The 17,767-nt window shown below is 63.7% G+C and overlaps 2 protein-coding genes across 4 annotated transcripts in view; one reads left to right on the top strand and one right to left on the bottom strand.

The window, feature by feature from the left end:
* SCYL1 (SCY1 like pseudokinase 1) overlaps nucleotides 1-771 on the top strand; it is an 11,584-nt gene extending 10,813 nt beyond the window's left edge. For both annotated transcript variants that reach the window (XM_045854908.1, XM_045854907.1), the window contains exons 16-18: nucleotides 45-245; nucleotides 331-385; nucleotides 505-771. In XM_045854908.1, coding sequence (XP_045710864.1) covers nucleotides 45-245; nucleotides 331-385; nucleotides 505-629 — 381 coding nt within the window. In that variant the 3' untranslated portion in view covers nucleotides 630-771. The remainder of the gene's footprint in view (nucleotides 1-44; nucleotides 246-330; nucleotides 386-504) is intronic.
* On the bottom strand, nucleotides 638-17,767 carry LTBP3 (latent transforming growth factor beta binding protein 3). Of its 2 annotated transcripts, XM_045854901.1 has the most exons (28): nucleotides 16,929-17,767; nucleotides 13,637-13,957; nucleotides 13,285-13,487; nucleotides 13,016-13,121; nucleotides 12,736-12,825; nucleotides 12,437-12,559; nucleotides 11,774-11,932; nucleotides 11,490-11,678; nucleotides 10,962-10,978; nucleotides 10,813-10,885; nucleotides 10,557-10,643; nucleotides 8,479-8,604; nucleotides 8,264-8,395; nucleotides 8,005-8,133; nucleotides 7,652-7,774; nucleotides 7,302-7,424; nucleotides 5,041-5,163; nucleotides 4,663-4,782; nucleotides 3,609-3,737; nucleotides 3,137-3,304; nucleotides 2,906-2,989; nucleotides 2,539-2,667; nucleotides 2,309-2,446; nucleotides 2,075-2,215; nucleotides 1,796-1,957; nucleotides 1,619-1,699; nucleotides 1,399-1,530; nucleotides 638-1,276 (listed from the first exon to the last, which is right to left on the bottom strand). In XM_045854901.1, the coding sequence occupies exons 1-28, from the start codon at nucleotides 17,260-17,262 to the stop codon at nucleotides 1,125-1,127; spliced, it is 3,894 nt and encodes a 1,297-aa protein (XP_045710857.1). In that variant the 5' UTR covers nucleotides 17,263-17,767; the 3' UTR covers nucleotides 638-1,124. The 2 variants fall into 2 exon arrangements, with proteins under 2 accessions (XP_045710857.1, XP_045710858.1); XM_045854902.1 differs by lacking the exon at nucleotides 10,962-10,978 and having other exon boundaries at nucleotides 10,813-10,886; nucleotides 11,489-11,678.

Below are 17,767 nucleotides of genomic sequence, written 5' to 3'. Positions count from 1 at the left end.
AGGCCGGGCCCCTGTCCGGTGCCACCTCCCCCTTCTCTCTGCAGACCGGCGACCCTGACCACAGATCCCCGGAGTCAGACTGGAGCAGCTGGGAAGCCGAGGGCTCATGGGAGCAGGGCTGGCAGGAGCGGAGCCCCCAGGAGCCATCCCCTGAGGGCACACGAATGGCCAGCGAGTACAACTGGGGTGGGCTGGAGCCCAGTGACAAAGGCGACCCCTTTGCTGACCTGTCGGCCCGTCGGGAGGTTGGTGCCCAGGGGGAGGGTGCGGACCTGGGACGGGCCTCCACAGGGAGCTGGCCTCCACTCCCGCCCGTGCTTCCTTTTCCAGCCCAGACCCGACTCGTGGGGTGAGGACAACTGGGAGGGCCTGGAGACGGAGAGCCGTAAGTGCTTCCCCTGGCAGGGCCGGCACACCTCACCCCTCCCAGCGGGCAGGGGCTGGGGGTCTGAGACCCAGGCTGTCTGAGGCCCTCAGCCCACCCGCCTGCCTTTCCTGCTCCAGGGCAGGTAAGGGCCGAGCTGGCCCGGAAGAAGCGGGAGGAGCGCCGGCGGGAGATGGAGGCCAAACGTGCCGAGAAGAAGGCCGCCAAGGGCCCCATGAAGCTGGGGACCAGGAAGCTGGACTGAGCCGCCGGTGTGGGCGCTTTCCGGCCATGGAGAGCAGGCCCCATGGGTGTATTTATTGTACAAACCGTGCCAGCCCGGCCAGCCCCGCCAGGCACATTTCACGTGTACATAATCAGAACCACAATAAATTGTATTTCACATCCCTCGTGCGGGGCTCAGTCTAGCCCCTCCAAGGAGGCCGGGGTCTGGCGCCGCCCCGCCGAGTCCGAGCCCCCCACAAAGCCGAGAGGAAAGAGGCACGGCCTGCTTTGTCAGTCGGTGTCTAGGGAACACCCTCTGGGAGGAAAGGCGGCAGCACCCGGAAGACCCCACATCCTGTCAACCAGGTGGAGCCGCGCGGGCACCCTGGGGACACGGGTCTCTGGAAGGGGTCTGCAGGCCCAGAGGGTCCCTGGGTCTGAGCCGTGGAGTCCAGGCAGAAGCTAGAGGCTGAGCTTGCCCCAGTGTTGGGGAGAAACCGCTTGGTGATCAGCGAGGTCCAGGCCGAAGGTGGTGTCAGCGGCGGCGCTGGGGCACGCAGGCCCCATGAGGGCGGTTGCGCACGAAGCCAGCTTTGCAGACGCAGCGAAAGGAACCATTAGTGTTCACGCAGCGCTCGCTCTTGCACAGCAGTCCGCGCTGGTTCAGCTCTCGACACTCGTCGACGTCTGGAGGTGAGGGTGACAGAGAGTGGACTTCACCAGGATGCCGGAGCTGAGCTGTGCAGAGGCGGGTTGACAGGGCCCCGCCCTATCCCGCCCCCAGCCTCTGGCCCCGCCCCCTGGCTCACCTACGCAGCGCGCTCGGGAGGCGTCAAGCTGGAAGCCACCCGGACACTCGCACACGGCTCCTCCGGGCCGTGGCACGCAGCGGCCGCTTACGCAGCGGCACTCGTCCGAATCTTCCTCTGAGCTGTCCTCTTCTGCGCCGGCCAGCCGGCAGAACAGATATGTCAACACTGCCCCCAGCGATGGCTCTGACCCCGCCTCTGTCCCCTCCGCTACTCTCACCTCGCGGCTGCTTCCCCAGCAGTAGGGGGCTCGCGTCCCAGAAGGAATTGCTCTCGCTCTGTGATGTTGGGCACTGGGAACCTGGGAGAGGCAGTCAGTAGTCAGCACAGTCAGTACAACTCAGCTCCCGACCCCCTCCCTACTCCCTCTGGTTCAACCCTCCCCGGGTCGGCTCACCAGCGCCGCGCGGCGGGCAGGGGCGGCACTGGGAACCCCAGCCGCGGCCCTGGCGACAGCAGCAGTCTTCAAAGGTGAGCGTGGGCCCAGCCAGGGCGCCCGCACACATGCCGTCCTCCCCGCGCTGGGTCCAGCACACGTCCCGACGCTCCGGGGCACGGTCTGCGGAAGGGGCCCAGGTCAGGGAGAAGCCTGAAGCCAGGACGGCCCGCCTGCACCCCAGGGCTTGACAGGGCAGACGGGCCCCTAGAGTCAGACTGGGATGACCCTCGCACTCACCGGCGGGGCTGTCGGGGAGCTGGCAGTCTCGGCCAGAGGGCCCAGGCACCCATGGCGGGCGACACTCGCAGCGGTAGGAGCCCGGTAGGTTGATACAGCGGCCATGGCGGCAGGTTGCGGGGTCCTGGCACTCGTCCACATCTATGGGCAGCCGAAGGATGGGTCAGGAGGTCATAGCTTATCCAGGACCCCCACCTTTCTCCCGGTTCCCCAGCCAGCAGGCCCGGGCCTCACCCATCTCCTCGGGGTTCAGACACTGTCGCTGGGCGGGGCTGTACTCGGCGGGGGGCGTGCAGGCGCAGCGGTAGCCTCCTCGCGTGTTCTCACACACTCCGTTCCGGCAGTTGGACTCATCCAAGCACTCGTCCACGTCTGCGGGGAGGAAGACGCGAGCGGTAAGCAGCAGGCCCGTTGCTCATGCCTCCTGGCCTCTCTCCCACGGCCGCGGCGCCGGCCGCACTCACCCACGCACTCCAGCAGGTTCCCGTCGTAGTAGAAGCCCTGCTTGCAGTAGCACTCGTAGCCGGGCTGTGTGTTCACGCACTTGCCCTCCTTGCAGATCTCGGCCCCGAACAAGATGCACTCGTCGATGTCTGCGGAGAAACGAGCCGTGTGTGCCCAGCAGCCTCTAGCTGTGGGGCCTCTGAGGCCTGGCAGAGCAGGAGCAGAGCACACTCAGTGGTAAAGACTCTCCCAGCCACTACTGTGAGTGAGGAGGGAGGGGCTTGGTAGGGGGAGGGGCAAATATTGGCGGTGGGTGGGGCTTACTCCAGCTCTCTCAACTGACCCAGCAAGCACCAGCAGGGTCGGAGGAACCGGGTCGGGGCTTACCACGATGGGCTGGGATGCCGTAGTTGACGATGCTGTTGTCCTGGGTGTAGCCCTTCCCGTCGGGGCAGAGGCTGTGGAACTCAGCTGTGGGTTGAGTCGGGGAGGAAAGAGGCAGACGGCGTTGGCTGAGGGCGGAGCTCTCCTCTGCATGCCCCACCTACCCAGGGAGCCGCCCATTCCCCCAGTGCAAACCGAGGCTCTGACGAGGGAAAGGGCCCGCCGGCTCCTGACCTGAGCTGTAGACTGGGCAGGGGTAGATCTCGCAGTGGTCTCCCCAGCCGGCCCCCAGCGAGCAGCAGCACTCCTGCTGGGTGACATTGGTGGCCAGCACACTGTCGCAGAACACCGTGTCATCAAAGTTAAGGTAGCACTCCTTCTTGTGATGGGGCTGCTCCACCTCTGAGGGGGGGAAGGGCAGCTCAGGGTCCCGTGGACTGGATCTTCCTGTCCACGCTGTCCACCAACCTCACCCCCCTGCTCCCCCACATTCCCCGGCTCCCCTGAGCAGCCCTGTGAAAACCAAGCTCCATCCTCAAGCTGGTATCCGGGGCCCTCCTGCCCGGTCTGGCCCCACTGGACTCTTACAGGCAAGAGATGTCTCCCTGTTCCCCAAATTCCAGAGGGTGGGACTCAGGTACATCCCCAAACCCCAGCTGCAGCCCAGGGGAGCCCTCTGGTCAGGAGGGAGCTGGGAGGCACTCACCCTCGCAGCCGTGCTGGTCCTGCGTGGGTGTGAAGCCCTCGTCACACACGCAGACGTAGGAGCCCTGCAGGTTCTTGCAGGCCCCGTGGGGAAGGCACAGGCCCGGGTCCTGACTGCACTCATCTATGTCTTGCGGGGGGAGCGAGGGGGCAGGGAGAGCTGTTCAGGGGGAAACCAGCCCCTCTTTCCCAGGGGGGTGCCTCAAGGGCCTCACACAAGTTCAAAACCCGAAGCACACACAACAGGAAGTCCTGTCCCGTCCGCACGTGGGCAGGCGTGGGAGGGTAGGTACCCTTTATGGACCCTGGGAGCGGGTTCGCAGTGATCGTGAGTGGATAGTCGGTCCCCATCCACACATTATTCTTCAGAAAGCCTTCCACGGCTCCCACAGACCACAGAATGAAACCCCAACTCTCATCTCAGCATTGGAGAACTCTCCGTTGTGATCCCCCAATATCCCTAAATCCCAGCACCCTTCACTTTAAACCACCAGCACCTCCACTCTGTGTAGGGCACAGGCCCTACTCTCTCCTGAAGCACAGCCAGCTCCTTCCACTCTCTGCTTTGCGAAGACCGTTCTTTGGGCCTGGAATACCACCCCAAACTTCTCTCTGCTTAGGGAACATATTTATACTTGGGGGAACCCTACGGATGCCCCAGGTTCCAATTCAATTGTCACGTCTCTGCTGCAATTCATTGCTAGTCCAGACCACTCTTGGCAGTCAACACCCCGGGCTGGAAGAATCACTTTGGATGTCAGCCAGCCTCCCCTAGCTGGGAGCCCGGGCCACTGCTCAATACCTAGGACAGCACCTGGCCAACAGTAGGTTCTCAGTAAACTCTTGCTGGCTGAATACACGTAAGCGTGAATTGGCACATAGTAGGCACCACGCAATTACTGTCACCGCTACCGTTACCGTTGTTCTAAGTAAAAAAGTGGAAGGGTGACCAGGTGGATGGACAGACAGAAAGACAGATAAATCAACAGTGTGTCTAGGATTATCACTGCTCCCCGCCATTCCTCCTCCGGCGCTCGCACCCGATCCCCCCATACCTTGGCACTTCCTGCCGCCCACCAGCCGGTGCCCCTGGGGACAGAGACATCGGTAGGAGCCGTTGGTGTTGATGCAGTCACCCCCAATGCAGGCTGCGGGGAAGTCACACTCATCGATGTCTGCAGAGGATTGAAGAGGTGGAGAATCTCAGGGGCTGACCACCCCCACCCCCACGGCCCGAGGCTGCCACGCCTTCCCGCAGAGCCTCGGGTGGGGCCTGCACGCCACGCCCCATCTTGGATCTGGATGTGGGCTGGACCTGGGGATGCCTGGCTTGTTGACAGGTGACTCCTGGACTTGGGGCCTGGGCAGTGGAGGTTATGGGGCAGGGAAGAACAGGTCAGCCCTGCAGCTCTGCACCCCACCCCCCCACGTACCCTCACAGCGGCTCCAGTCCCTCGACAGATGGTAGCCGGAGAGGCACTGACACTGAAAGGAGCCTGGCGTGTTGGTGCAGATGCCATTGTCACACACGTCCCCAGCCTCACACTCGTCCACATCTGCAGAGCACAGGGTGTCATAGGGCCAGACTGGGGGCGGGGAGCCTCAGGCCTCTGCTCCCCTTCCTCCACTCCTGCCCACGGCCTGGAGCACAGGAGAAACGTGGGGCTCTCACCCCACTCCCGCGTGGCACGCCGTGCCCTGGCGGCCGGGCCACGGGCTGCCGTGGGCCCTGGCCTCCCCTTCATTCATCCTCACCACATAAGAGGCATCCTCCCGCATCCCCTCTTCCCATGCTGCCCTGGGCTTCCTCTACTGCTCAGTGAGAGAATTAAGGGCGATCGCCTCCAACCCCCGGAAAACCATTACCTACTTCCCTTCTCTCTGGCTCCCAGGAGAGCAAGAGGCGCCCCTTGTCTCTCCGTGGCTCCTCTCCCCGCCGCTCCTGCTGTGCCCTGACCACCTTCCTGGCGTCTCCTCCTCAGCCCACAGCCCTAGACCCCTCCCCGGGATCCCAGCTCTTGCTCTCCCTCATGTGTTGCCAGCATCTCCGGGCCTCTCATCACGCCACTAGAGCGTCTGCCAAGGCCTCCGGGGACCTTATTATGTCCCCAGTAAACAGTTAGTTTACGAGAAACTCTCTACTGCATTTAGCTCATCATTCTCGGCCCCGGAAGCCTCCCCTCCCCCCTTCTCAGCTGGTGCTCTTTGGGCCCTCCCACCACCGCTCCAGCCCCACCTCTCCCACCTCCTATTCCCCTGCCTGCCACTCACGTGGCAGTGTCCCCAAGGCTCTGCCACGGCTCCCCCTACTGGACCCACCCTCCTTGGCTGAGCAGGTATATACCCCAAAGCTCCACAGCCCCCATAGGTGTGTCTGGCCCAAGGCTTCCCATCCGTGTGGCTACCCTCTGCTGGCACCTCCAGCCAAGAGGCCCATCGGGACCACTCACTCACCCTGCCCAACGTGAAACTTAGGGTCTTCCTTATCAAACAGGCCCCACTCTTGGGGACCCTACCCCAGCGAGGAGCACCACCCACTGAGTCACCTAAACCAGAAATCTGGAGGGTGCTCACTGCCTGCTCTCCCTCAGGCGGACATTGAGTTAACAGGCCCAGGCAATCTGCTCTAATATTTCCCTCACATCACATCCTCTCATAACCATGCGGAGGCTGCGACCCCCAGTGTGTCGCATTCACCGGCATCTCTGCCGGAGTCTCTCCGAACGGACCTCCGGCCACTCTCCAAACGTGGCATCAGGGGACTTTCTAAAGCAGTTAGTGAATCTTGCCATTCTTCCTCTTAAAATGCTTCAGGTGCCCTGGCTGGCATAGCTCAGTGGATAGAGCTTGGGCTGCGAACCAGTGTCGCAGGTTCGATTCCCAGTCAGGGCACATGCCTGGGTTGCAGGCCATGACCCCCAGCAACCGCACATTGATGTTTCGCTCTCTCTCTCTCTCTCTCTCCCTCCCTTCCCTCTCTAAAAATAAATTAATAAAATCTTAAAAAAAAAAGCTGCAGGTGCCTCTTACCCTCAGGATGAAGCTCCACCTTAGGGGTACCGGGGATGCAGGGGATGGGGACCCGCCCCTCGCCAGCCAGCGTCGGCCCCACCCCCTGCTTGTACCCTTCAGCCCCTGCACACTCCACGCTGTTTTCCACCCTTCCTCCCTCTGCCGGGCGTCCTGCTCCTTTCACCTTTCCTTGCTTGGCCAACTCCTCTTGGTCCTTTAGGACAATTCAGGCCTCCCCTCCCCCAGCCGCGGCTGGTGTTCCGCAGGAGCCTCCAGCCTCCTTGCAGGCCCACAGCCCCGAGTCTCCCCCGTTCCGGCTTTCTCTGAATCCCCGACCCCAGCTGGCTTCTTGGTGCATCAGAAACATCAGTGCAACGGGGACTGCTAATACCCCTCTTCATCCTTTCGTCTTTTTTTTTTTCCTTCGAATCTAAGTAACGTGCTTTGCAAGCACAACTTCAAACCTTGCTTCCTAAGACCCTTCCTACGTGGAAATTCTGGTGGCTCTTCAGTCCACCAGGTTCTCTGAGAAAATGAGTGGGCAGATCAGTGACCAGGATTAGTAAATTACTAGCTACCTCCTGCCCACCCAACTGAGAGACCAGGTGAGCGGGTCCCCAGTTTCGGCGCGAATGGGTGGCAGCGGGAGGGGTTGGGGTGGGGGGAGGGCTGTAGCTCTCACCCAGGCAACTGCGGCCGTCGGGCGCAGGCGCGTAGCCCTGGGAGCACGTGCAGCGGAAAGAGCCTGGGAGGTTCTCACACCAGCCGTGAGAGCAGGGGGTGCCCTCGGCGCATTCGTTCACGTCTGCGACGAAAAAGACTGGTCTCGGGCTCCGCCCCCACTGCACGATCCCTCCGCGGGCGTGAGGGTCCCGCTTTCGAGGAGACTCTCGCCGCCGCAAGCCCCACCGCCGCCCCACTCGGATCCAGCCGACCTGGCCCCCTCTGGCAGGCACCTCCCAAACGGGTCCCTCCAATTTGCCTTCGAAGTCCCTCCCTCTGCCCTAGCCGCGACCCAGAACCCGCCCTCACCGCGACAGGCCCCGCCCCCCTGGCTGCGGTAGCCAGGCTGACAGGGGATGCACTTGAAGCTCCCGGGTTTGTTCTCGCATTTGCCATCCGGACAGGAGCTAGGATCTCGGCACTCGTCGATGTCTGCGCGGAAAGGAGAAAGGCCCGTTTGGGAACAACGTGGCTGGCCAGGCGCTCAGGGTCCTGGGCAGGGCCTCCCTCCGTCACACATGAACAAGGCGAACTGGCCCCTCTGGGATCCCGAACCCCAGCCCCTCTGAGAGGCCCTAAGCTGGGCAGGTCCCCCGCCTCCACCCCAGGTAGAGGCACAGCTGAGTGAGGACCCCGGTCGTTCTGGATGGGGCCTCCCCCACCTTCGCACACGGGCGGTCGGGAGGCTTTGAGCCGGTAGCCAGGATAGCAGTTGCACTTGTAGTGACCGGGGAAGTTGATGCAGAAGCCGCCGTCGCCGCACAGGTGGGGCTTGGCGCACTCGTTCAGGTCTGAGCGGATGGAAGGGGGCGCGAGCGCAGTGCAATGGGAGGCGGAGGGGATTCCGCCATGGTCTGGAGGAGAGCCGCCCCCCAACCCCGCACTCAGCCCCGGCGCCTCCCCCGCCCTGGCCTGGCTCACCCACGCACGAGCGCCCCCCGGCGCCCACGTGCAGGCGGTAGCCGCGGTTGCAGTGGCAGTTGTAGGAGCCGCCGGTGTTCATGCAGATGCCCCTGCCGTTGCCGCAGGGCTCCGCCTCGCACTCGTTCACGTCTGAGAAGGACGCGGGGGCAGAAAGCCGTCAAAGGGGTGTCGGGAACCACAGTGGTCTCCGGCCACCCACCCGCCCCGCTCACCCACGCAGTAGTGGTGCTGGGGGTGTGACCGGTAGCCCGGGTTGCAATGGCAGGAGTAGCCGGAGGGGCCCTGGATGCACTCTCCGTGGCCGCAGATGTTCTGGTTCAGTCGGCACTCGTCTGTCTCTGCGGGCGGGGAGCGGGGGGGCGGGTCAGAGGGTCGGGAGGGGAGCGCTCCCTTTCTGCCACGCCCCCTTGCGGACCTCCACGCCTCCTCCCGAGGATTCTGATACCGGAGCCCGGGCACACAGTGACCTCAGGTCCCTGTACACCACACTCCAGTCCTGGCACTTCCTATAGCTCCCTCGCAGATAACCCCAAACCATGACCCCAGGTCTGCGACATCGCTATTTCCTCAGCTCCAGGACCTTTGATATTCTAGCCCCACTCACTTGACCCTGGCCCCTGCCACCTCAATACTTAAAACCCTGCAGCCTCAGTCACACCAATATCCTCTGGCCCGGTGACCCTCAAGCCCCCTTGCATCATGGACCTGAGCCCCCCACGTAATGATTGGTCTCCCCTCCCCCACCCCAGGCAGGCAGGAGTCGGTTTCCTGGGAATCCTGGCTAGCGCGACAGGTTGTGCCTCAGTGGTCAGTCAGACCAGGAACCGCCCTCACCCTCTCTGTCACCAGTCCCTGGACCTCCTGCCTCCTACCTCTCCTTTTGGTCCCTCCGCCTGCATCCTCCACCCCAACGCCACGCAGCCCAGGCCTTGAAGCTGATCTCTGCCCCACCCCAAACACACCTGGCCAGTGGGCTTTTGCAGGCTGTTCTCTCTGCCTGGAGTGCCTCTCTCTTGGCATTCCTAACACCTTTCTTCTGAGAAGCCTCCCCAGGTGCCCCTTCCTCCACATTCCCGCAGCTGCCTGGGCTGTCACTGGGTTGTCCCAGCCTGTGTGGGCATCTTCCCCTCGAGCTCTTACCCCAGGAGCAAATGTAGCCTCTGGGTTTCAATCAGGCTGGCAGCCCCCTTGTGGCTTCCGAGTCCACAAAGACGTGGGCTTGAATCTGGCTCCGCTGTGTGACCTGGGGCAAGTTACTGAACCTCTCTGAGCCTCAGTCTTCTCAGTGGAAAATGAGGCCAACAGTGCCCACTTCAAAAAGTATGAGAGACTAAATGATACTTAGTCTGTAGAACTCCTCAGTCGGTGCCTGGCACAGGGCGACTGCTCAGCCATAGCTAGCAATTACGATGCCCCAAACCCTGCAGACACTTCCCACAGCCTTTGGAATCAAACCCAAGCCTCTTAACAAGGCTCCATGGGCCGGCCCGGCCCTGGTTCAGAAACACTGGTCTCTGTGTGGTTTCTCCCTCCTCCACCAGTTTCATGTTCCCACTGCTTTGCCCAAACTTAACTTCCCTTGGAATGTTTCCCCACCAACCTTCTCCTCTCTAATCCCTGACAATCTTTAAAGGCCTGCTCGGAAAGCCTTCTCTCGTTGCGATGCCGTGTCTCATCACAAGCCCCAGACTTCCTTTCCTCCCCTCTGATTTATTGTTCTCATAAATTTACTCAACCCTGGCTGGAGTAGCTCAGTGGATTGAGCGCAGGCTGCGAACCAAAGTGTCGCAGGTTCGATTCCCAGTCAGGGCACATGCCTGGGTTGCAGGCCATGACCCCCAGCAACTGCACATTGATGTTTCTCTCTCTCTCTCTCTTTCTCCCTCCCTTCCCTCTCTAAAAATAAATAAATAAAATCTTAAAAAAATTTACTCAGTGATCTGTTGTCTGCCTGTTCTGCACGGACAGGCAATTTTCGCCTGTTTTCTTTACTTCTGTATCCCACCCAGCAACTAAACAGTGTCTGGCATGTAGTAGGTGCTCAATAAATATTTGTTGAATGAATGAATAAATGCTTTCAGACTGGGTTGTAATATGGGTATCGCCATAATATTATTTGAGGGCAGAGTGGGGTCCCTTACTGCACATGGAGGGGTCCCAGGGCGTGGGACACAGTGAGCCCTGGATCAGTGTTATAGCTCCAGCATAATTGGAGGTAGGCAGGAGGGCAGGTAAACTAAGCTAGGGGGCACGGTTCGCCCGGGATGTGGCCTAGGTGGGCAGCTCTTACCTGTGACCTGCGTAGGGGCGATCTCTAAAGGGGGCAAGTCCGGCAGGAACCAGCGCACGGTGGAGGGCGAGGGCCGGGAGATCAGCTCTAGGGGCGGCAGCGCACACCCGTCAGGGGGTGAAGAGGGCAGGAGAGCCAGCGGACCCGCTCTCCGATGGCCTTCCCGGCTTCACCGCCCCCTGGTGCCTAGGCTGGGGACGTCCCTCAACAGACAGTGACAGCCCTGAAGGCCCAGCCCCTGCAGGGCCCATCTCACCGGGGTAGGACTTGGCCGGAGAGGTGGTCGAGGTCGGGTGGCTCTGCTGTGCCGGCTGCTCCTCGATCGCCGGCTGCAGGGGAGAGCAGCCTGAGCCCTCTGGGGCCTCTCTGCCGCCCCGCCCCTCCCGCCCGGCTTCTCGTACTCACTGAGTCAGTGCTCACCCCTGGAAGGGAAGCAGATGTCGCCGTTAAGTGTCGGGCTGGGAGAAGGGAGTCAAGTCTGGGGTCAGCAGTTGGGTATTTGTGGTTAGGGTCTGAGTGTTCAACCATCATGTCTCTGGGTCAAGTGTCAAGGGTTAGGTCCTGGGGTCAGGGAGTGTTTGCATCATGGGTCCAGGGAACAGGTATGGTTGGTCAAGGTCATGGAGTTACAGAACAAGGCTCCGGAGGTTATAGCTAGGGTCAGCCTCCTGGGTCAGACGTTGGAAGGTCAGATCTGGGGCCAGCATTTGGGCTGAATCAATGCCCTGATCTGAAACCAAAGGGGTTCCGGGGTCAGGGGATAGATTTGGAGGGCGGTGGATGGTCAGATCCTGCCACGCAAGGGTTAAATCCTGGGGTTCCAATCTCGGCTGGGGTGAAGAGGTCAGCTCTGGGGGTCAGCGGTTAGGACAGGGACGGGGGTCAGAGGTCAGGGTCAGCATCTGTCAGGGAATGGGAAGGGTCAGGCCAGACCTCTCTCTCCCTCTGTGTTCGCAGGCGGTGGCCCCCGGCTGGGGCTCTCGGGCAGCTGCTGCTGGGGCTTGGGCGGCCCGTCAGGGTGCAGGAAAAGCGAAAAGTCACTTTCGCCCTGAATGGTGAGCGTCTGGTGGGAAGTGAGGATGTGGTACCCCTTTCCGGCTGGACAGATCTCCTTGAAGGCGGCTGTGGCCAGAGCGAGGGGCAGAGAAGTGAGCATTTCCTGGACAGCGCAGAGCCCGCCGGCCCCCGGCCCCCGGCCCCGCGCGCCCAGGGCTCACCCGTGCCGTCGGTGGGGCAGCGCTGGCACCGCGTGCCCCAGGCCTTGCCGACGCTGCAGCAGCAGAGCTGGCGGGTGAGGCGCGTGTTCAGCGGGTGCTGGCACTGGTGCTCGGGGCTCACCAGGCGGAAACACAGGCTCTTCTCCTCGGGCTTGTCTGCTGCAGGGGCCGGGGCCGGGCGGGCACGGGCATCTGGGCCTGAACACTGCCCACTGCCCACGTCCCCCTTCCCAGCTCCTCCAGACCTTGCCTCTCCGGCCAGGTAACCCTTGATCCTCATGGAGCCCTGGACCCCATATGACCCTGAACTTATGTGACCCCTGAACCTGTTGTTACTCTGACCTCATGTGACCCCTTGAAACCTCTGTGACCACTGACCCCCCACTAACCCAATGCTAGCTGCTCTGGACTTTGTCCCTCCTACCCATCAAGTTCATGGTTTCATATGACCCTGACTTCATGGAGTCCCTGACCCCATGTGGCCTCTAACCCCAGATCTCAGGTGGCTGTTGACCCCACTGATCCTTGACCCCACTGCTCTGGGCCTTCTTCTTCCTGCCTCCAACTCTTGATCCCACTCTGACCTCTGACCCTGCTGCTCGTAGCCTCACCCCTCCAACCCATGCCTTCTGACCCCCCAGGAACCCAAGCCCCCAGTCTCACCAATGCACTGTGTCCGGGAGGGGCCCAAGCTATGGCCAGGTGGGCAGACGCAGCGATAGGAGCCGGGGTTGTTGAGGCAGTCACCATGGCGACACACGCCGGGCATCGCACACTCATTGATGTCTGTGGTGAGTGGGAGTTTGGTCCCTGTAGTCTGGGCCATGGGGTGACAGCAAGCTGCTCCAAGAACCTCGGGGTCCTGCCCCAGCCCCTCCTCCTCCTTGGGCCCACTGTGGGACCTCCCCCAGGGACAGCTGGCCTGCCCTCCACCCTCAGACTCCCCTGGCTGGCCGGCGTACCCTGGCAGTGAGTGCTGTTGAGTCTCTTGTAGCCCTGGGGGCAGTCAGAGCCCACCTCGCGCACAGGCCCTGGCTTCTGCACCCCTGTGTCTGCGGAGAGAGGAGAGTGTGGCAGGGGAGGGCGCTGGGGGCCTCCGGGGCGGGGAGGGAGGGCACAGGAGGGAGACCGAGTGGGGTGTGGAGGAGTCTGTGGGCAGGGTTACAAGAAGGCTGCACCAGGCTAGGAGGCGGGAGGGTGGGTCCACCCCAAAGTAGAGTGTCCCTGAGCGCACACACTCACACTGCAGCTGGGGACACTTGTGGCACTTGCTCTGGCCCCAGGCAGTACCGATGCTCCCGCAGCAGTCCTCCTGCTTGGTGAGGCCGGGGAGGGGGTTGCTGCCGCACTAGTGGGAGGAGCACAGACCGGTCACGAGGCGCCCAGCCCCCACCCCGCCTCCCTCCTGAGGCCCTTTGCCTCCCTTCTCAGCCCACAGACCCCAGAGAGCTGGGATAAGGCAACCCTGAGAGACCGTAGGGTCCATCCAGCGGGGACTGGGATTCACTCACGAGCTGCTTGGGCAGCGTGTCCTGGAAGCAGCGACCCAGGGGCTTCTGGGTAGGTGGCCGGGGGTGCTGCGGCTTCGGGTGTGGCAGCAGGTGCTGGGACGGGGCGGGGCCCTCCGCGTTCAGCCCTTCGATGCGGTGCACTTGGACCGAGGCCTCGGGTGGGTGGTGGACGCGCACGTTCACCACGGGGGGCGGGGCCTGCACTGGGGGGCGGCACGGTGGCCTCAGGGCTGCCCCGCGCAGCAGCGGCTGGCAGCGAGGAGCTCCTCCAGGGCTAGCCTCCGCCTGGGTCCCGCCACCCTAGCGCCCGCCCGCCTCGGCCTCCCCGGGGTCTGCCCGTCTCGCCCGGTACCTTCTGCTGAGATCTGTCCTGGCCCTAAGGGCACCAGGAAGGCCGCATGCTGGGCAGGGGGCCCCTCCCCGGGCCCGGGCGGATCAGCGATCACCTGGACCGCGTAGATGGCGTGCTTGCTGGCCATAGACTCGCTGTCTGGAGCCAGCACGCCTGCGGATAGGGCTCCGGCCCGGCCCACTCCGGGGCCTGAGCCGCCAGCGCCCCCGCCGGCTCCTCCAGCGGGCACCTGGCAGAAGCGACCCGTGAAGTCCGGAGGACACAGGCACTGGTTTCGGGAAGAGCACTGGCCGCCATTCATGCAGGGCAGAGGGCACACCACTGGGGAGGGGAGGCGGATTAGGACTCTGGCCAACCCCGCCCCCCCCCCAGCATCCATTCCGCACCCAGGCCCTTCCCTCACCCGTATCCTGTCTCCCCCCTCCTTCCTACTTCCTTGCCACCCACTGGCTCTGTCCTCCCCGGAACCCGGTTGTTGTGACACATCGTGAACACAGAAACGGCCCCGTAGGTTCCCCAACATCCTTCTACCCTTGCTGGCTTCTGGAGCTGTAAGTCTCGGACTTAAATCCTAGCTAAGAGGTCATGCGACAGCCGTGTGGCCCTGAGGACGTGCTCCCCTTCCCCGCGCCTCCGCGTCCTCGTCTCTGGGGATGCTGCGTCTATTAAATGAGCGGATGCCCGTCCGAGCGCTCGGCCCGGCGCCTGGCGCACAGAGCGTGCTTGGCAAGAGGTCGCCAACGATGAGGGCGGAGCGGCCTTGGCCTCTCCCCGCTTTCCTCGAGCTTTTCCTGAAATGCCATCTCTACCTGGCACTTCCTCCTCTCAATTTGCCCTCCACCCCCGCCCCCATTCAGTCCTCATCCTTCTCTGCCCCCCCCCCACCTTGCCATTCAGGGCCCATGCCTTACCCCTGCCAACAATGCCTTCGTCTGTAGCTACAGCTCCTGGCACCTCTCGTGGGCACCTCCACCCAGGGGCCCTGTCAGAAGCGGCATCCTGCCTCCCCACGCCCTGTGCGCACCAGGGGTCCCTGCCTGCCCCGGTCACTCCTCACTGAGCCTGGGGGCACCCTCTCTCTGCTCCCACCCTGCCCAGCTCTGGCCTCCGGCCTCCGGCCTGTCTCCTGAGGCCACCTCCCTCCACCCCCGCCCCAGGCCCTCCGCCTGCCCTTCCCTCGCTTTGAACCTTGCCACCCAGACCCCTCCTGGGCTCTCTCTCTCTCTCCGGCCAAATCGACCCCAAGCAAAGGCCTGGCACAGGCCCGCCCCCGCTCATGGCTGGCTTCCTTGCTGGGACATTCAAGGCTCTCCGTGGCCCAGAGCGAACCTTCTTTCAGCACCCGCCCTGAATTTCCCGTGCGCACCGCATGCCCCGGGACTCATCTCCCACTACAAAGCAGCCACATCCTCTGCCCCCAGAGCTTTACTCATGCCGTTCGCTCCGCCTCAGAGCCCTGTCCCCATCTCTGCATGTCCAGCTCTTGCCCCTCCAGTGTCACCCCCGTCCTCTCTCCTGAGCTGTCATCGCCCTCTGCCCCAGCGCTGCCTGGCACCGACCTCAGTTAGGGCAGTCACGCCTGTCTCCCGCGCAAGAGCGGGCGCTCTGGAGGGCGCCAGCAGGGCTGGGTCTGCCCCCGCTCTGGGCTCCAGAGGAGGTGCAGGGGAATGAATGGGGTGACCGTGGTCTTTCTGTCACACACACTTCTATCCCAACCTGACATCCAGCCTTGGGACCGTGAGCTCACACACCTGCCTGCCCCATGCGGCCCTTAATTTCCAGGGTGAGTTTCCGGGACGGGACGGTGGGGGTGCTGCTCTCCTGGACACCTGAAGGACCTCAGAGGGTCAGCCGGCATTCGTGGCCATCAGGGCCTGGCCAAGAGCATCCCAGCCCAGCCCAGCCCGCCCCGCCGCTTGGGGCCAGGACTTCCAGAGTATAAAGGGTGTGTTCTGGCCCAGGGGGGACAGGATCCTCTCCTTCCTGCCTTCCAGTGAGTCACCCATAGCGGCGAGGGTGACCTTCCAGTGACACCCGCCCACTGTGGCCTGGGCGCTGAGCCTGGGGGATGTGGGCAGCACGGATGGAGACAGCAGCCTGGAGAGGATGACCAGGGGGCCTGGGAGGTCCAGCCCACATACACTATCATCTCACACACACACACACACACACACACTCATGGACTCATTCGGACACCAACACGGGTTCACACAACGCTCCCACAGAGGCTGGGGACGGGCACCCAAGACGACAGTACAGAGAAACATGTACTCCATCACCGTGCACCACGCCAGAGCCCGTGCACGGCCCTGCGTGCGCGCCCCAACACACCTCATGGGAACTGCGAACCGTACCGGTTCCTTGGGGCCGTGAGCGGGGCTGTGAGGACAGGAATGTGTAAGAGGGGCTGTTTTGCTGGTGCCATCCTGGGCCCAGCCTAATTACCCTGTCCAGGAGGGTAATTACCGCTGGGACACCTCCCTCTGCCTGGCCCACAGGCCCTGGGGGAGGAGGACTGCACCCCAGGCCCGGCCCTTTGAGGGGAGATGCTGGGCAAGGGACCGGCTCCGGGCGGAACTGGGGAGTCAGAGGGGCTCGTTGGCAGGGAGGCTGAGGGCCTCTGGGCAGGGCTGCTGTGAGCGTCTGACCTCCATGAAGGCACATCGGGGACACCCGGAAAGGGGGACTGAAGACCCAAACCGGCGCCGACTTCCAGACCTGCACCCCACTCGCTGGGCCTCAACACCCCTCCCCTCCCAGACCTTGCCAGGAACTGAGTCCCTCAGCCCCCGCCCTGCTGGTAGCTCCTCCTCCCAGAGAATGCAGGTGCCTACCCCTGGCAGGCCTGGCTTGGGACATTTTTAAAGACTTTTCCTTTCTTCCAGCAACTGTTTCTGGAAGGAATATCTATCCCTTCTCCGAGATCTCCTGCCCCCAGCTCACACCCCTCAAATCCCTTGCGTGCTGACCCTCGCTCCCTTCCAGAGCCCAGCACCTTCCTAGGGGGGGCGCACTGTCATCCAGGACCCCAGCGCCACCCCGCACCTTACTCGCGCCTCAGCCCTAACCCGGAGCTGTGAAGTCCGGGCAGCCACGCGGCCCTCCCAACTCCGGCCCCAGGACTCCAGCCTGCCAACTCCCTGATGTCCGCGAGGCCCCAGGTCCCCGGAGCGCTGCGGGGCTCTCAGCACCCCCGGCCCCCGGTGTCTTCCGGCCTGCTCTGCCTTGTACCCCGCTTGAGCCCCGGCGCCCGCCCTCCCCGCTCCCCCAGCCCGCGCCCTCTGGCCCTCACCCACGCGGAAGCCGGAGCCCGTGAGCGTGTCGGTGCTGTGGCCGTTCTCTCCGATGAGCGTCATGTTGGAGCCCTGCTGACAACTGTCCCGACACTGGCCCTTGAGACAGGTCCGCTTGCAGATCAACGGCGCAAAGACCACCTTGAAGCGCTCGCGGGCCAGCGCCCCGCCCCCGCCGGCGCCCCGCTCGCCCGCCGGCCCCCCCTCGGCCCCGCCGCCCGGGCCCAGCAGCAGCAGCGGCAGCAGCGGCAGGAGCAGCGCCAGCAGCCCCGCCGCCCCCGCCCCGCGCATCTCAGGGGCCAGGCCGCTAGCAGCCCCTCGGGGCCCGGGCATCCGGGGCCTCAAGACCCAGGGGGCGCGCCGGGACCGGGGCTATGATCCCGGCGCCCCAGGCGGGCAGCAAGCCAGGAGCCACGGGAGAGGGCAGAGGGGGCAGCGAGGGCGAGGGACAGAGGAAGCGCGCAGGGAGGGGACGGCAGGCGCGGGCGGGGGCGCACGGGAGGCCAAGAGATGGAGGCTGGACTGCGCGGAGCCCAGAAACTTCCACCGCCCGGAAAGGAACCCAGCCACGGGCCGGACCGGGGGCCTGCAAAGGCCCCAGCCAGAGGCAGGCGCGAGGAGGCCGCAGCAAGTCGAGGCGGAGAGGAGGAGCGAGGGGAGGAAGGCCGGGCGGCCGGCCCGCTCCGCGCCTCCCCCGGCCGGGCTGGACTCCCGGGCGGTCGGGAAGCAGGGAGCGCGGGCAGGACGCAGGGAGAAGTGAGCAGTTGTTTTCCCTGGCTGCGGCGCGGCGGCGGCGAGGGGGCTGGGACGCTGGCCTCCGGCCAGGGAGACAGTTTTT

Source organism: Phyllostomus hastatus, unplaced genomic scaffold (assembly GCF_019186645.2).
Source record: "Phyllostomus hastatus isolate PE091 unplaced genomic scaffold, TTU_PhHast_1.1 phas_scaffold_11, whole genome shotgun sequence".
In the NCBI taxonomy this organism is placed as follows: Eukaryota; Metazoa; Chordata; class Mammalia; order Chiroptera; family Phyllostomidae; genus Phyllostomus; species Phyllostomus hastatus.
The sequence above is the reverse complement of the archived record's forward strand: the minus strand, read 5'-3'. Positions and strand labels throughout refer to the sequence as shown.